Source organism: Theileria annulata, chromosome 2 (assembly GCF_000003225.4).
Source record: "Theileria annulata chromosome 2, complete sequence, *** SEQUENCING IN PROGRESS ***".
In the NCBI taxonomy this organism is placed as follows: Eukaryota; Apicomplexa; class Aconoidasida; order Piroplasmida; family Theileriidae; genus Theileria; species Theileria annulata.
In genome coordinates this window covers 1,743,916-1,756,450 of record NC_011099.1, presented here as the reverse complement: position 1 = coordinate 1,756,450, position 12,535 = coordinate 1,743,916, and the positions used below count along the sequence as shown (strand labels likewise).

Genomic DNA, 12,535 nt, shown 5'->3' with positions numbered 1-12,535 from the left:
TTTATACTAACACACATTTGTTATAACTTTAGCTTGCTAATTATTCTTCTTTCATGATCCTTAACCAACTTTTTAAAATATTTCCTAAAGATAAATGATACTAATGTTGAGGTATGGTACCTTCGGCCCAATGCAGAAGAGAGGTATGACTTCCTGATTAATTTCCTAAGTTTATTAATATGGGTTGTGAACTTTTTATATTTCATCACTGGAGTGGAAAATGGAAGTGATATTTCACTGAGAGACTCGACAACAAAACCATTTTTTGACAAATTCACTGAACTATAGGGCACTTCATTGTCTTTTAGGTACTTAATAAGCATTTCTCTGGTTTTGAAAAGCTTGAATTTAGGATCGTATATTAAATACTGTCTGATCTTATTATCCTTAAACTTGTTGTGTATCATGTAAAGCAATGATGCAAGAAGACTGAAAAAAATTTTGGGGAAGATTACTACCTTTTCTTGTCAAAGTTTTCAAAAATTTTGATTTTATTATCGACTGTACTCAATTCTTTCTTTAATTTTTGATTTTCTTCCTCAGGTAAGCAACTTTCTGTTTTATTAACTTCTTCATTTATTTGAAGTTGTTCTGTATCCGGAGAACATTCATTTGCGGTGTCATTTTTACCAGTGAAAATCTCCTCTAAAACTCGTTTTTAAATTATTAAATACCCAGTTGATTCAAGAACGATTCCACTACACTTTTGGTTGAAGGAAGGGTCCAATCCTCAATTATAACCTTTAGATAATTATGCAGCTGTGCCATGAATAATTTATCTGTTTTTCCATAGAAAAACAAGTTACATTTAGTTGGTGCTAATCTCTTTGCAAAAATATCCAAAGTTCCAGGGAGGTCATAATGAATTATCATCTGAACTTTGGGAATTTTTGCGAAAACGTTATCTGAAAGCAATAATATATTGGAGCCTCTTCTAAATTAATAATATTATTTTTGACAAAATACCTGAACCATCTTTTAAATTGCGTTACATATGCTTTATTTTTTGGAAATCTTTGTATTCTGAACAAATCATTATGAAATGTTGAAATGGAAAACGAACATTTTTGACGATTTGATAATTTGATTTGCTCTATAACCATTTGCGTATATACACACCTTATAATTAGGCCATTTATTAAATATTTGGGTTATACTTCTATTCAATAACTCTAATTTCAAAGAATCTTTAGGAACGAAGATTCCATAATTGATGATATCTATGAAAAACGGAATTATAATTTATATATTTCAGGCGTACTAGAATTTTTTAAGTTCCCATCAGAATCTAAATGAATTTTGTTCACATTAAAAATTATTTTTAGAATACCTATGGAATTTTGAACTGTAAGTTTACTATAGTCCGTTCTAACTTCATTAAAGGTTTTACTAGGACTAAAAAATCCAATTTTTGTTTTAAATTTGTTATTATATAATCCTGAAAAACATATTCTATTTGGTTTCAATAGATACATAATAAATGATATTATTGAACTCGACACATCCCGATTTTACTATGGACTCACAACTCATTTTATTTTCATTTATTTAACATGTAAATATAAATTATGTTCAAAGCGCAGTTATTTCAAGCTGCTTTATCTGTTACCAACTATTTACAAAACTCATTATTGGAGGAACCCAGGAATGATTTGACAAACCAACATGATTATCATAAAAAAGAAAGAGAAGTTAATTATAACAATCCACCTAATTTATTAAAGTCCCTTTTCGAATATGGGAGACCTTTTTTTAGATTAGATTATTCTCAAGCATTGAATAACATTCGTTGTTTAGTTTTACCCATTGGAAAGGTAAAACAATTGACTCCTGATTTATATATTCCTAGCATTTCCACCTCAACATTTATGATCGCATCTTCTGTATTGTTATGTATTAAATCTAAGACTAAAATGACTTTTGGGGACGCCTTATCCAGAACTCTCACAAAATTTGTACTTGTAAATCTGTTCGAAATATTATTTCTAGGATTTCTCCTCTATTTTATATCATACTCAAACGTACCTGATACTAACGACTCTAATAAACAGACGGTTAATTACCAGGATAATCAAGAAGCAATTAATCAAGCATACGGCCACTTTACTGACTACGGTAATACGTATCAAACTCAATTTAACTTTCGAAATACGGGAAACCTTCAAAATTACGGGAAAAAAGAGGATCAAAGCCAGGGAAACACGACCGTTGTCCAGAAGACGAAGATCAAACTTCCTCATGTTCTGTTTGTTATAGGATATAAATATGTTTTAATAAATTATTTCCTGTTTATCACAAATTTGGTACCATTAAAGATTAATACAATAGTATCGATGGTCTACGTAGGCATTTCATCCCTAATTTTTTCAATACGATCAATTAAATCGTTGGGGATTTTCCAGGGAAACAGTTCAAACCCTTTGATATTCATTTTCCCAGTTTTTCAGCCGCTATTTTTTTACATTTTATTACCAGCCAGTAAAATTTAATATATTATAAAATTTATATGCGATATTAGCCAAAATTCTATGTTTTATCGTAATGCGAGAGAAGGACAAGAGAGTCTCCTCGGACAAAAATCGTTCCGTTGTCTCTTTTAGTAACCTAGAATTTTATAAAACAAACCAAATTTACCTTAGTAGTTTCGTTTTTAGAATTATCATCCGCATCGACAGTCGTAATAGTTTCTGTAACATCGGAAAGTACCATATTGCAATGCTCATCGAAAGCCTGAAAATAAATTAAAAACATTTTTTAAAAAGAAAATCAAACGTGCAATCTACCGACTAATTCCCTCCCGTTTTTACACTTCAAATAAATAACTTCGTCGAGATTTAAACGGATCATATCAAGAGGTTCTAAGAAAAGTTGAAAAACAAATAAATAAGGAAAAAATACCGTGCAAAGCAACCGGAGGATCCATATTCAAGAAAAATTAGTTACAAAGTCATAAAATTATAGACTGGTTCTATCGAGTTAAGTAGAATCATATTATTCAATTCCCCATAAAAGGCAATCAATTTACGTACACTAGTTATTTATATTTCTGTTTATTATACTATTAAATATGGAGAATTCCGAGTACTTTACTAAAAAAACAATCGAGGAAATGGAGGCTACCTCCAATTTTCCATTTGTGAACTTTAAATATTCTAAATTCAAAGAAAAAAGCAATAGATCCGGTATGATTTTATTATTATTATGCACATTTTTCTCTAGACGAAAGCGACGTCTATTGCTGCGTTGATGATGATCATCTCTCACCGAAAACGAAAGTAGTGATCCCAAATCACATTAATTCATCGTAAGTGATAGTATTTTTTCAAATCGTGTTAATATAGATTCGATATGTTATGCGAAACTGCAAAATACTACGGAAATTTCAATCACCTGGGGAAAAGAGAGAAAATTGTTAATGCAGATGGAACGTGTGGATTAGGCGAGTACGTCTTCAACACATACAGCGATAGCGTTAAATACGCAAAAATAATCGGCACAGCCCTGACCACAGAAAACCTAGTCCCAGAGTCAATAATAGATAATTGTAAATTAGTAAAAAAAGCCAGGTTCCTGGGCATCTGGTCAATGAATTGCCCATACTGGCTTCTGACAGATTACGCGTGCTGTGGATACGGTTTTGTTAGTGTACCAATATATGAAACGTTGGGAGATGATGCACTCTTCAAAATCATGAAAACAACAAAAATGGAAGTAGCATGTATAGATTCAAAAAAGATAACAAACCTGGAACACTTGTTCTCTGAATCGAAACAGTTGAAAACAGTCATCGTATTTGATCAGCTGACTGAAAATGATAAAAAGAGGCTAGAAAAGTTGGGACTCAAGTACCACCTGATGGACGATTTAATTGAAAAATACAAAGATAACTACGTAGATCCTCCACAAACCAAAAGAACAGATATCTGTACAATTATTTACACCTCTGGCACCTCAGGAACACCAAAGGGTGCAGTATACACCAACGAAGGCCTCATTGTACTAACCGAAAGGCTGTTCAACGTACAAAATCGTTGTAGAATATCTTTCCACTCCTGTATTCTCAGCTTCCTCCCCTTATCACACGTTTACCAACGCTTTATAGAGCACCTCATTGGATCACTTGTTGGCCGAATAGGCTATTACTCAGGAAACATCAAAACCATACTCGATGACCTTAATAAACTATCTCCAAACTTCCTGGTGGCAGTACCCAGAGTATTCACCAGAATACTAACCAGAGTATTTTTTATTATATTATTCAATTAATATCTATTATAAAATAAATTTTAGATAAGAGATCAAATCGACTCGAAGCCCTGGCTGGTTCGCAAGTTCATTTCCTTCTTCGTGGAAGGAAAGAAGAGAGTTTTCAAGAAGAGACCTCACAAACCAAATCACTTCTTCTATGATTTAGTCATTAAAAAGATCAAATCTAAGTTTGGAGGCAAGTTCGATATCATGGTTCTGGGCAGCGCCTCTATGACTGACGACGATGTGCTTGATATTCAAGCTTACATGGGCACCCCGCTAACAGAAGGTTGGGGCACAACAGAGCTTGGAGTATCAATTCTTCAAGACTTTAGAGATACCAAAAAGGGTACAATAGGAGGACCCTTATACGGAGTTGAATTCAAGCTCCGCTCAATTGAGGAGCTAGAATACGACGCAAGAGGGAGCCCACCGAAAGGAGAACTACTGGTAAGAGCACGAGGAATAATGCTCGGCTATTTCGCAGACGAAGATCTCACAAACGAAGTTCTGGATGATGAAGGTTGGTATAGAACGGGGGACGTTGTTGAATTGTTGCCCAATTTGGGCCTCAAAATACTCGATCGAGCTCGTAATTTTTTCAAAATGTCTCAGGTAAATTGTAGTCCATTTAAAAACCACTAATTTTTAGTTAAATATAGCTAACTCTGTTTTAGGGTGAATATATTACGCCCGATAAACTTGAAAATGCCTATGTCAATGCAAAGTTGGTTGATCAGGTATTTGTGCACGGAGAACCAACTGAGAATCACTTGGTTGGGATTGTCGTGGTTTCGAAAGAAAATGTAGAATTGTGGGCCCAGGTTAACGGGCTCGGAAACAAAACAGTACAAGAGTTACTGAATAACGAAAAACTCATAACTAGAATAAGGGATGATTTCGAAAAGATTGCCAAAACCCAGAACTTTAATTCACTAGAAAGACTTAAAGTTTTCAAACTCGTCGACCAGCCATTTTCAGTCGAAGATGGAATGCTCACCCCGACCTTTAAATCTGTAAGGTATAAAATTAAGGCCAGATACAATGCGGAGATCAAAAAAATGTACAATGACGCAAAACAAGCCAACTAATGTTGAAATTGCTACTTAATTTTATGCAGTCTGTTATTTGTTAACATATTTAATAATTTCTTTTTTATTTTATTTTATTGTGGATTAATTTTCTAAGCAATTCCAATTTTTCTAAATTTTATGTAAATTAATAAAATAATTAGATTAGAGAAATTAGAAACAGATTCAGTCAATTAAAACTAAGAGTTGGCCAAATGAACAACCAGGTTACTCAGAAGTTCATTCTTGTACAAGTTATTAATTCGTTTAATTATTTTAACTAGCTTTTCGGAAGTTATAGAAACATTACTGAGTGATTTTGAGAGAAAAGCATCAAGTTTTAAGTTACAAACCACAGTTTTATTCTGATCGAAGGGGAGCGAGTCTGAGGCTTCTATAAAAGCAAACAAGTAAAGTACAAAAAGCAAACAATTCTTCAAAAGGGAGTTATTTGTATGTAGAAATGAAGTGAGTGTTTTGAAGAATGGGTCATCGGAGCGGCTGACATGGAGTAACTTATCAGCATTTTCAAGACCATAAAAGGGATTTTTGGCTTCAACGAGAGTGAAAAAGGTATCATTTGGAACAAGGTTGGATTTATTGAGTGCAATGCAATCCAGGAATAAATCTAAGTCTGAGTTGTTCTGCAGCAGTAAAACTAAATTGATAAAAATGCTCTTGTTCCTAAAATTAGCTTTGACCTCCATTATTGATCCGTTTAATAGGCAGTCGTAGGCCATAATATCCTGGTCCTCTGAAGTTGTAAAAAAGTGAACAAAATCTTCTTTCTTGTCCTCAACCTCCTCAATGACCACGCTCAAGTTTTTATCTATCAGTAATCTGAATATATGTCCTTCACAATTAATCACGTTTATACGAGCTAGATTATCGTGTGCCTAAAACAACTATTAAAGCTATAAATTACCATAAAAGTGGGTTCCAAGGAATAGGAGGAGATCGGCAAGTTCCCGGTAATTATGTCCCTGGTAACATTTTCTGAAATGAAATGAACCAAAAAGTGTGTCTGCCAATACCCGGTGATAGCATGGTACTCATCACTTCCAAAAAGCCTAAAAAATTTGAGACATTCCACAGGAACATTTGATTGGAAGATATCAATGGTCTTCCCAATATCCATAGCTCTAGGAATTGAAAAATCGTCAGCATCTTCCTGCGAGAATTTAAGTTCAATTTTTTTCAGACTCTGGGAATCTGAATAATACACATCCATTTTAAAATTATCTAAAGGCAGTGCAACAAATGAAACACAAGAATTCACCTTCACAGCACAAATCACATTACAGTGTAGAGGATTTGAAGACTGGGTTACAGTGCAGAATGGCGGGAGCTGGTCCTTACATTTACTCAGGTCATAATCGTCCAAGTCATAATAGTCCTTGTTGAGTGGGCTAAAACCTGAAAGTCCAAGTACCTTTTGACTCTTCTTTCCCTTCTTCTTTACTGGTTCTTCTTCTTCGTAATAGTCATCCAAGTCCTCAAAGTTGATTTTTTTGCGTTCTCTCGTGCTTCTTCTTCCTCTACTTTCCTCCTTTAAAGCATTTTTCTCCTCAAAGGCTGGGCTTTTAGAGATCCAAACAATCAACAGGTACTCGCAAAGGTTTATTATGCACAAAAATCCATCATTTTTTGAAAAACCTGGAGATAAGAACTGGCATGATGAGAATCCAAACGATGACAAGTTGAACAAGATTCTTGACTTCGATTGTTCCTTATCAGATTCTTGGTTAAAAACAAGTAAATCTGACCTTGAAAGAAACTTTACTATAGAACTTGAGACATCTAGTAGGTTCTGAAAGTAATTAATTGATGAGATTAAAGTTACTTCGAGGTTATAGATTTCTCCTCCAAAATCCTTTACTGAGGGCAGCCAAAGGTTGATTGAGTTATTTATTGTTATGGTACAAAGTATGCAAACTTCAATTGTATCAGTAACCTTGAATTTTGGGGTCCAGCAAGCCCAAACAAATCTATGAATAATAGGTATTCAAGGGTCAACAAACCTTGGACAGTCTGACACTGAATAGGCACACATCAGCTTCTGAAAGAATAAATGAATTTAAGCTATTAAGACTTATGAGAATACCTGTATATCATGGTAGTATGAGGAACTATTCTCGTTATAATGAGTCTGATTTTGAAAAAGGTTGAAATCCCTTGGAATGGAAGAAGAGGTTGCTTTAGAAGTCAATTTAAAATTATTATAATCATATTTAAATGTATATATTTTATCGACAAGTGTTAAGCAAATTTGATTATCGGCGGAAGATGATATCACGCAACGCTTGGAAACGCTGTGTAAATTTGAGAATATTTGGGAATCTTCCAGACGGAATAGAACAAGCATTATACAGATAAACACAAATATGATACATTACATTATTATCGAAGTCTCGAAAGAAACAAATCCTTGAGTGAGTTAACCCTACTTTGTGATTGCGTACGTTTTCTCTTCTTCTCCGGTTCTTGGATTTCTTTATTCCCATCTTCTAAAAAATACATTAATCTTTCCAAAATACCTTTGTTCTTAATAGGTGTGGGACTATGCTGTAGATTTTGAGTATCCTTCCTCTTCCTTGGTGAAGGCTTAACTTCTTTAGACCAACTACCATTTTCACTGGTCACTGACTTTATGTTTTTACTTATATCAGCTTTAGGTGTCTTTCTAGGTGTTTTGGACTTAGGTGGAGTCAAATAAACCTTCCCTGGACTCGCCTTTATTTTGGAGTTATTGAACAGAAGTAGTGGTTTCTTGTTCTTCTTCTCATACAATTCCTCCACCTTGAGATGGTTTTGTAGATTTATAACCACAACTTTCATCACATCGGTTGGTAAATTAACCTTTAAGTTATGCAATTCTTGTATAACTTTTGATCCTATCTCTCCCAGTCTTCTATATGTTTGATCGAATGGGTTCTGAGTCAGTCCTAGGTGATCCACGACGTGTTTAAATTCTTTATCGTTGATTTTATTTGCCACGTATATTGCCAGGTTATTCACCTGCACGAATGCTAGAGCCTCGTTACCTACAAGCTTGAACAAGTTATATACGTCCTTGACCCTCTTCATTATCTTCGACTGTTTTAGGATTTCGTCCAGGTCCTCATCTTTCTGGCCTGATCTCTTCGGAGTCTTAATAGTTGAATCATTCAATGAGTTTGACTCATTTTTATCCTTTAAATCAGTCTCTTTAAAATTTATTAGTTGGTCAGATTTAGGCAACGGTGTTCCATTGTTGGTATAATCTTCAATTCTAGAAACGGATGAGATATCTTGCGTACTAGAGTTAGATGATGAGGCACACGACATATCATCGTTTTCTTCTCTCACATTGGCTTCTGAACAATTTTATCACTAATAAATTTACCTTGAAAATTAATTTCATATGTATCCTTTTTATCCAAATCATCTGAAACATTAATATCTTCAACCCTATATAATGGTATATTTTCCAATTGTAGGATGGTTTCATCTTCAGGTTTTGCTAACTCATCGGCTTTTGGAACTTGCTTTGGTAACGGCTGGCTTGATCCCATGTATTCTTCGTGATCTTCTCTGGCTGAGTCGAGGCTAATTTCGATTAGTGACTTCCTTTGGGTCGGTTCCTTTACTTCTTTTGAACATTGAGTTGTCTTAATAATTGTCGCTTCTCTATGTTCCTTCAGCACCTTTCTAATTATTCCAATTGATTTTGACAATGTTTTGGAGGACTCCGAAAGCTGAGAAATCAAGTTCTCTAACTTTTTTGGTTTTAGTGAATGCAACTTGTTTGTAAGTTTGGATTTCAACTTGTTTGATTGTTCTGCCAGAACCCTTTCATTATTTGCAACTACAAGGTTGAACCTAATAATTATTAATAAATAAAAAAGTACCATTCGCAATGTATTTCGAAGGGCGAATATGCGTTAGTCATTGACGTGATGGACTTGACAATCCACCTCAAGATCTTCCCGTTTACATCAATTATTCCATAATGGAGCATACAGTTCAGGCCTCTTTTCTTCAAAATCTCCTTCGGTATTTCATTTGGGTTTGTTTTAGGTTTCGATACAGTTTTATCCTCTTCCACTGTTACTGGTTCATTTTCGTCTTGTTTTGACTCAGTTTGACTAGGGTTTTCTTCATTATTTACTTGGTTGTTTTCACTAGGTTCTTCTTCAGTTTCATTCTTCTTAGATTTACGTGTTCTTTTTGGTGTTTTGGGGATAATTTTTAGCTTAAGTAGTCTTTTGTATATTGACTCCAACAACTCCTTTACTTTAAGTCTCAAAAATTTATCTGTAATCGGTTCCGTTGTATTTTCTATTTGACTTTCAAATTCAACATATATGTTATGGAACCTTTTTGGTATCTTAGAAAGGTAGTCTCTCCACCCCGTCGGATAAAAGTAAAGATTATATTCACTTTCCATTTCCTTATGCTGTTTGATATCTTTTTGGAAAATGCTATAGTAGTCCGCTACGAAATCCTCCGGTTCAACATAGTTGTAATCAGAGTCTTCTTCATCTTCACTCCAGTCTGAAAATTCCTTTTCCATTGCTCTCTTCAGTAGAATATCACTTTTGCTCATTTTCAATTCCGACAGCATTGCGCTATCATCAAAGAACGGGTCATCCATGTCATAGTGCATATCATCTCCTCCTTTCTTCAAATAGCTTGTTGGATCTCCGACAATTCCTTGTATATTAAGACGGTCGGTTATCGACCTTATACATCTGAGTAATGGATCGTTTGGTCTATTTTTAAGCCATATAACATCATCTAGGTTCTCATCAAAATTTACTGTTTTCTGGACTTCAGAACTCATAGGAACTTGCTTATTATCAACATTAGTTTGACTTTGAGTGTCAATTAGAGTTTCATTAGCTCCTTTTGGTATCTTTGGTAAATCTGGGTAGAAATCTTCTACTTTTCCTTTCATATTTTCTAAATACGACTCTTCGTATATGAAATTTTTTTCTTCTCCGTATTTTTTTAGGCATTCTGAGTAGAAATCCACTATCATTGGTATTGCGATTTTTTTCCCTTTTCTTTCCAAAAAATTAGTCTTCAGGTCCACATCCACGAATATGCCTGTTACACATTAGTATAAAATATAAATCTATAAGTTATTTTTACCTGGCAGGTATCTTTGCACTGAAGGTTCTCTATAGTTATCTTCTACATCTGATAAGTCTTGTTCTACTAAATCTTCCTCTTCTTTCGGGTGTTTTCCGTTGGTTTTATGTTTTAGAACTGGGGCGTTTAAGGCATTTTCCTTAATTTTATTATCTGAATTGGAGGATTCCAAGACATTAGGATTATTGTTATTAATAATACTTTCACTAGCATTAGAATTTACTGTTAGCTCGACTTTATTTTGTAAATTGCTCATTTAAATATTATCAAGTCATATTAAATGTTGAAAAACATAAAATTCTATATTATGTAAAAAAATTATTTTTAGCCCTTTAATCTTATTAGCCAATTAAATTTGTGGTCCAAGTGTTAAACTATTTAATTTGTTTTACAATGTATCCCATGTAGTCTAGGTGGTTAGGATATTCGGCTTTCACCCGAACGACCCGGGTTCGAGTCCCGGCGTGGGAATTTATTTTATTTATTTCTAGTTTATTTATTATAATTATTTTTAAATCATTAGTTATCATTAAGATATTTATGGTTGGTATTACAAATTGAATCACGCTTTGGTGATTACAATTTTTGAAGACTACAAAAATACTTATTTTTATGAATATACATATTTATAGTAAAAATATAAACAAAAATCCACACAAGATTAATTTATCCGAAAATGTGTTATTCTTTGATGCGATAAAACAGGATATAACTGGCGTCGTTCCCCGAGGTGGTTTCATCTCCGATTTCAGAGTGATAATCGTCGAGTTTTAATATGGAAGCATCATCACATCTAAACCAACTTCCTCCAAGTTCAGAAATGTTTATATAATGTCCATAATCGGGGGAAGTTCCGATGTGAGAGATAATTGAGAATAGTTCATAAACGATGGGACATGGGTGCCGTTTACAGTTTACCTGAATAACGTTAGAACACACTACTGAATATGGAAGTCTTTCGTATACTGAACAAAGGGAACTTCCTGGTTTAGTGGTATATTTGAACCTCTTTAGGTGCAGGATTAATAAAGGTGGCATAAGGTCAAAGACTATTCTCTTCGACGCGTCACAATACTTATCACACTTCTCACAAAAGAACTGGTTTTTACCAGAGAGAAGTTCATCATCGCAATAACGCTGTAAACAAAGGTTGATATCACAGTTATCGAAAATGTTGAGTGAGAGTGTTATGAACGGTTCCGTCATACCTGTAACGCTATCGCATTCATGACATCTTGTTTCAGATTTTACACATCCTTCTACTAACTCATTCAACCATGTTCTCTTTTCCAATTTTCTTTTCCCTCCACTTTTGGAGCTCATAAATGTTTTAGGTTTTACGTACTCGTCTTCAATATTTCTGATTTCATCTATCATTGCATTCAATATATAAGTCAAGAATTCGTGTGCATCTTGCTGGTCCCCGAGTATGAAATCATCTAAATAGATAATTATATAATATTTACACACCCACCTTTTGTACTACATACTTTTTTCAAAAATCCTTTGGTAGATTGAATATCTAAAAAAAATTATTGATTTTTTAAATACCAGATTGAGAAACACATTTACTATATAGTTTAGCAAGCTCTGACGAAATCGAACCCTGAAATTGGCTATTAAAGATTAAACATACGCCTGATTTTTTCATTTTTATCATTCGATTTCTGAATTCATGATAAGAATATAGGGATTGTATTACTACGTTAGAATAACAATTATTTAAATTGTTTTCTAATCCATTGAATTTGACACCTTCATCACATATAGATTTCTTATTACCATCTTTGGAAAGAATTAAACAATTCTTCAGCATATACATTATATTTCTATTTTCTAGGTTAGAATTGTCATTAGATGGCGATGATGATCTTGACGAAATTTCTGAATGTTTGGACGAGCCACTATCAGTAAAAAATCCCATTATATACAGTTATACTACAAATAATGCGTTTCATTTAAATTATAAGTATACAAATCATGGAAATACATATATATATTTATTGACACTATGTTTTTACTTTATTTTAATTCCCACAATTGTGTATCACAAAAGATTTTGTACCTTTGAATCCATTCTA

The 12,535-nt window shown here is 33.7% G+C and overlaps 7 protein-coding genes across 7 annotated transcripts, besides 6 other annotated features; 2 read left to right on the top strand and 5 right to left on the bottom strand.

The window, feature by feature from the left end:
* Positions 1–20: 20 nt before the first annotated feature.
* TA15880 (uncharacterized protein) lies at positions 21–1,475 on the bottom strand (the record flags this gene model as incomplete). The annotated part of the gene is made up of 7 exons (XM_947513.1): positions 21–429; positions 459–645; positions 675–934; positions 967–1,093; positions 1,158–1,220; positions 1,262–1,288; positions 1,331–1,475. 7 exons carry the CDS (start codon positions 1,473–1,475, stop codon positions 21–23), a joined length of 1,218 nt encoding a protein of 405 aa, XP_952606.1.
* Positions 1,476–1,568: 93 nt separating this feature from the next.
* On the top strand, positions 1,569–2,489 carry TA15885 (integral membrane protein, putative; the record flags this gene model as incomplete). Its single annotated transcript, XM_947512.1, has 1 exon — positions 1,569–2,489. One exon carries the CDS (start codon positions 1,569–1,571, stop codon positions 2,487–2,489), a length of 921 nt encoding a protein of 306 aa, XP_952605.1.
* Positions 1,836–1,895: a sequence feature (5 probable transmembrane helices predicted for TA15885 by TMHMM2.0 at aa 90-109, 129-148, 224-246, 253-270 and 285-304).
* Positions 1,953–2,012: a sequence feature (5 probable transmembrane helices predicted for TA15885 by TMHMM2.0 at aa 90-109, 129-148, 224-246, 253-270 and 285-304).
* Positions 2,238–2,306: a sequence feature (5 probable transmembrane helices predicted for TA15885 by TMHMM2.0 at aa 90-109, 129-148, 224-246, 253-270 and 285-304).
* Positions 2,325–2,378: a sequence feature (5 probable transmembrane helices predicted for TA15885 by TMHMM2.0 at aa 90-109, 129-148, 224-246, 253-270 and 285-304).
* Positions 2,421–2,480: a sequence feature (5 probable transmembrane helices predicted for TA15885 by TMHMM2.0 at aa 90-109, 129-148, 224-246, 253-270 and 285-304).
* Positions 2,490–2,526: 37 nt separating the features above from the next.
* Positions 2,527–2,923, bottom strand: TA15990 (u6 snrna-associated sm-like protein Lsm3, putative; the record flags this gene model as incomplete). Its single annotated transcript, XM_947511.1, has 4 exons — positions 2,527–2,604; positions 2,635–2,730; positions 2,773–2,858; positions 2,899–2,923. 4 exons carry the CDS (start codon positions 2,921–2,923, stop codon positions 2,527–2,529), a joined length of 285 nt encoding a protein of 94 aa, XP_952604.1.
* Positions 2,924–3,067: 144 nt separating this feature from the next.
* Positions 3,068–5,339, top strand: TA15995 (long-chain acyl-coa synthetase, putative; the record flags this gene model as incomplete). Its single annotated transcript, XM_947510.1, has 5 exons — positions 3,068–3,182; positions 3,220–3,304; positions 3,342–4,239; positions 4,291–4,863; positions 4,926–5,339. 5 exons carry the CDS (start codon positions 3,068–3,070, stop codon positions 5,337–5,339), a joined length of 2,085 nt encoding a protein of 694 aa, XP_952603.1.
* Positions 5,340–5,518: 179 nt separating this feature from the next.
* Positions 5,519–7,683, bottom strand: TA16060 (uncharacterized protein; the record flags this gene model as incomplete). The annotated part of the gene is made up of 5 exons (XM_947509.1): positions 5,519–6,214; positions 6,244–7,128; positions 7,162–7,306; positions 7,340–7,377; positions 7,423–7,683. 5 exons carry the CDS (start codon positions 7,681–7,683, stop codon positions 5,519–5,521), a joined length of 2,025 nt encoding a protein of 674 aa, XP_952602.1.
* Positions 7,684–7,718: 35 nt separating this feature from the next.
* Positions 7,719–10,710, bottom strand: TA16065 (uncharacterized protein; the record flags this gene model as incomplete). The annotated part of the gene is made up of 5 exons (XM_947508.1): positions 7,719–7,825; positions 7,856–8,674; positions 8,704–9,179; positions 9,209–10,409; positions 10,455–10,710. 5 exons carry the CDS (start codon positions 10,708–10,710, stop codon positions 7,719–7,721), a joined length of 2,859 nt encoding a protein of 952 aa, XP_952601.1.
* A 142-nt stretch (positions 10,711–10,852) lies between these two features.
* Positions 10,853–10,925, bottom strand: a tRNA.
* Positions 10,926–11,135: 210 nt separating this feature from the next.
* TA16070 (ubiquitin carboxyl-terminal hydrolase, putative) lies at positions 11,136–12,378 on the bottom strand (the record flags this gene model as incomplete). The annotated part of the gene is made up of 4 exons (XM_947507.1): positions 11,136–11,893; positions 11,929–11,976; positions 12,006–12,060; positions 12,091–12,378. The coding sequence occupies 4 exons, from the start codon at positions 12,376–12,378 to the stop codon at positions 11,136–11,138; spliced, it is 1,149 nt and encodes a 382-aa protein (XP_952600.1).
* Positions 12,379–12,535: the final 157 nt, after the last annotated feature.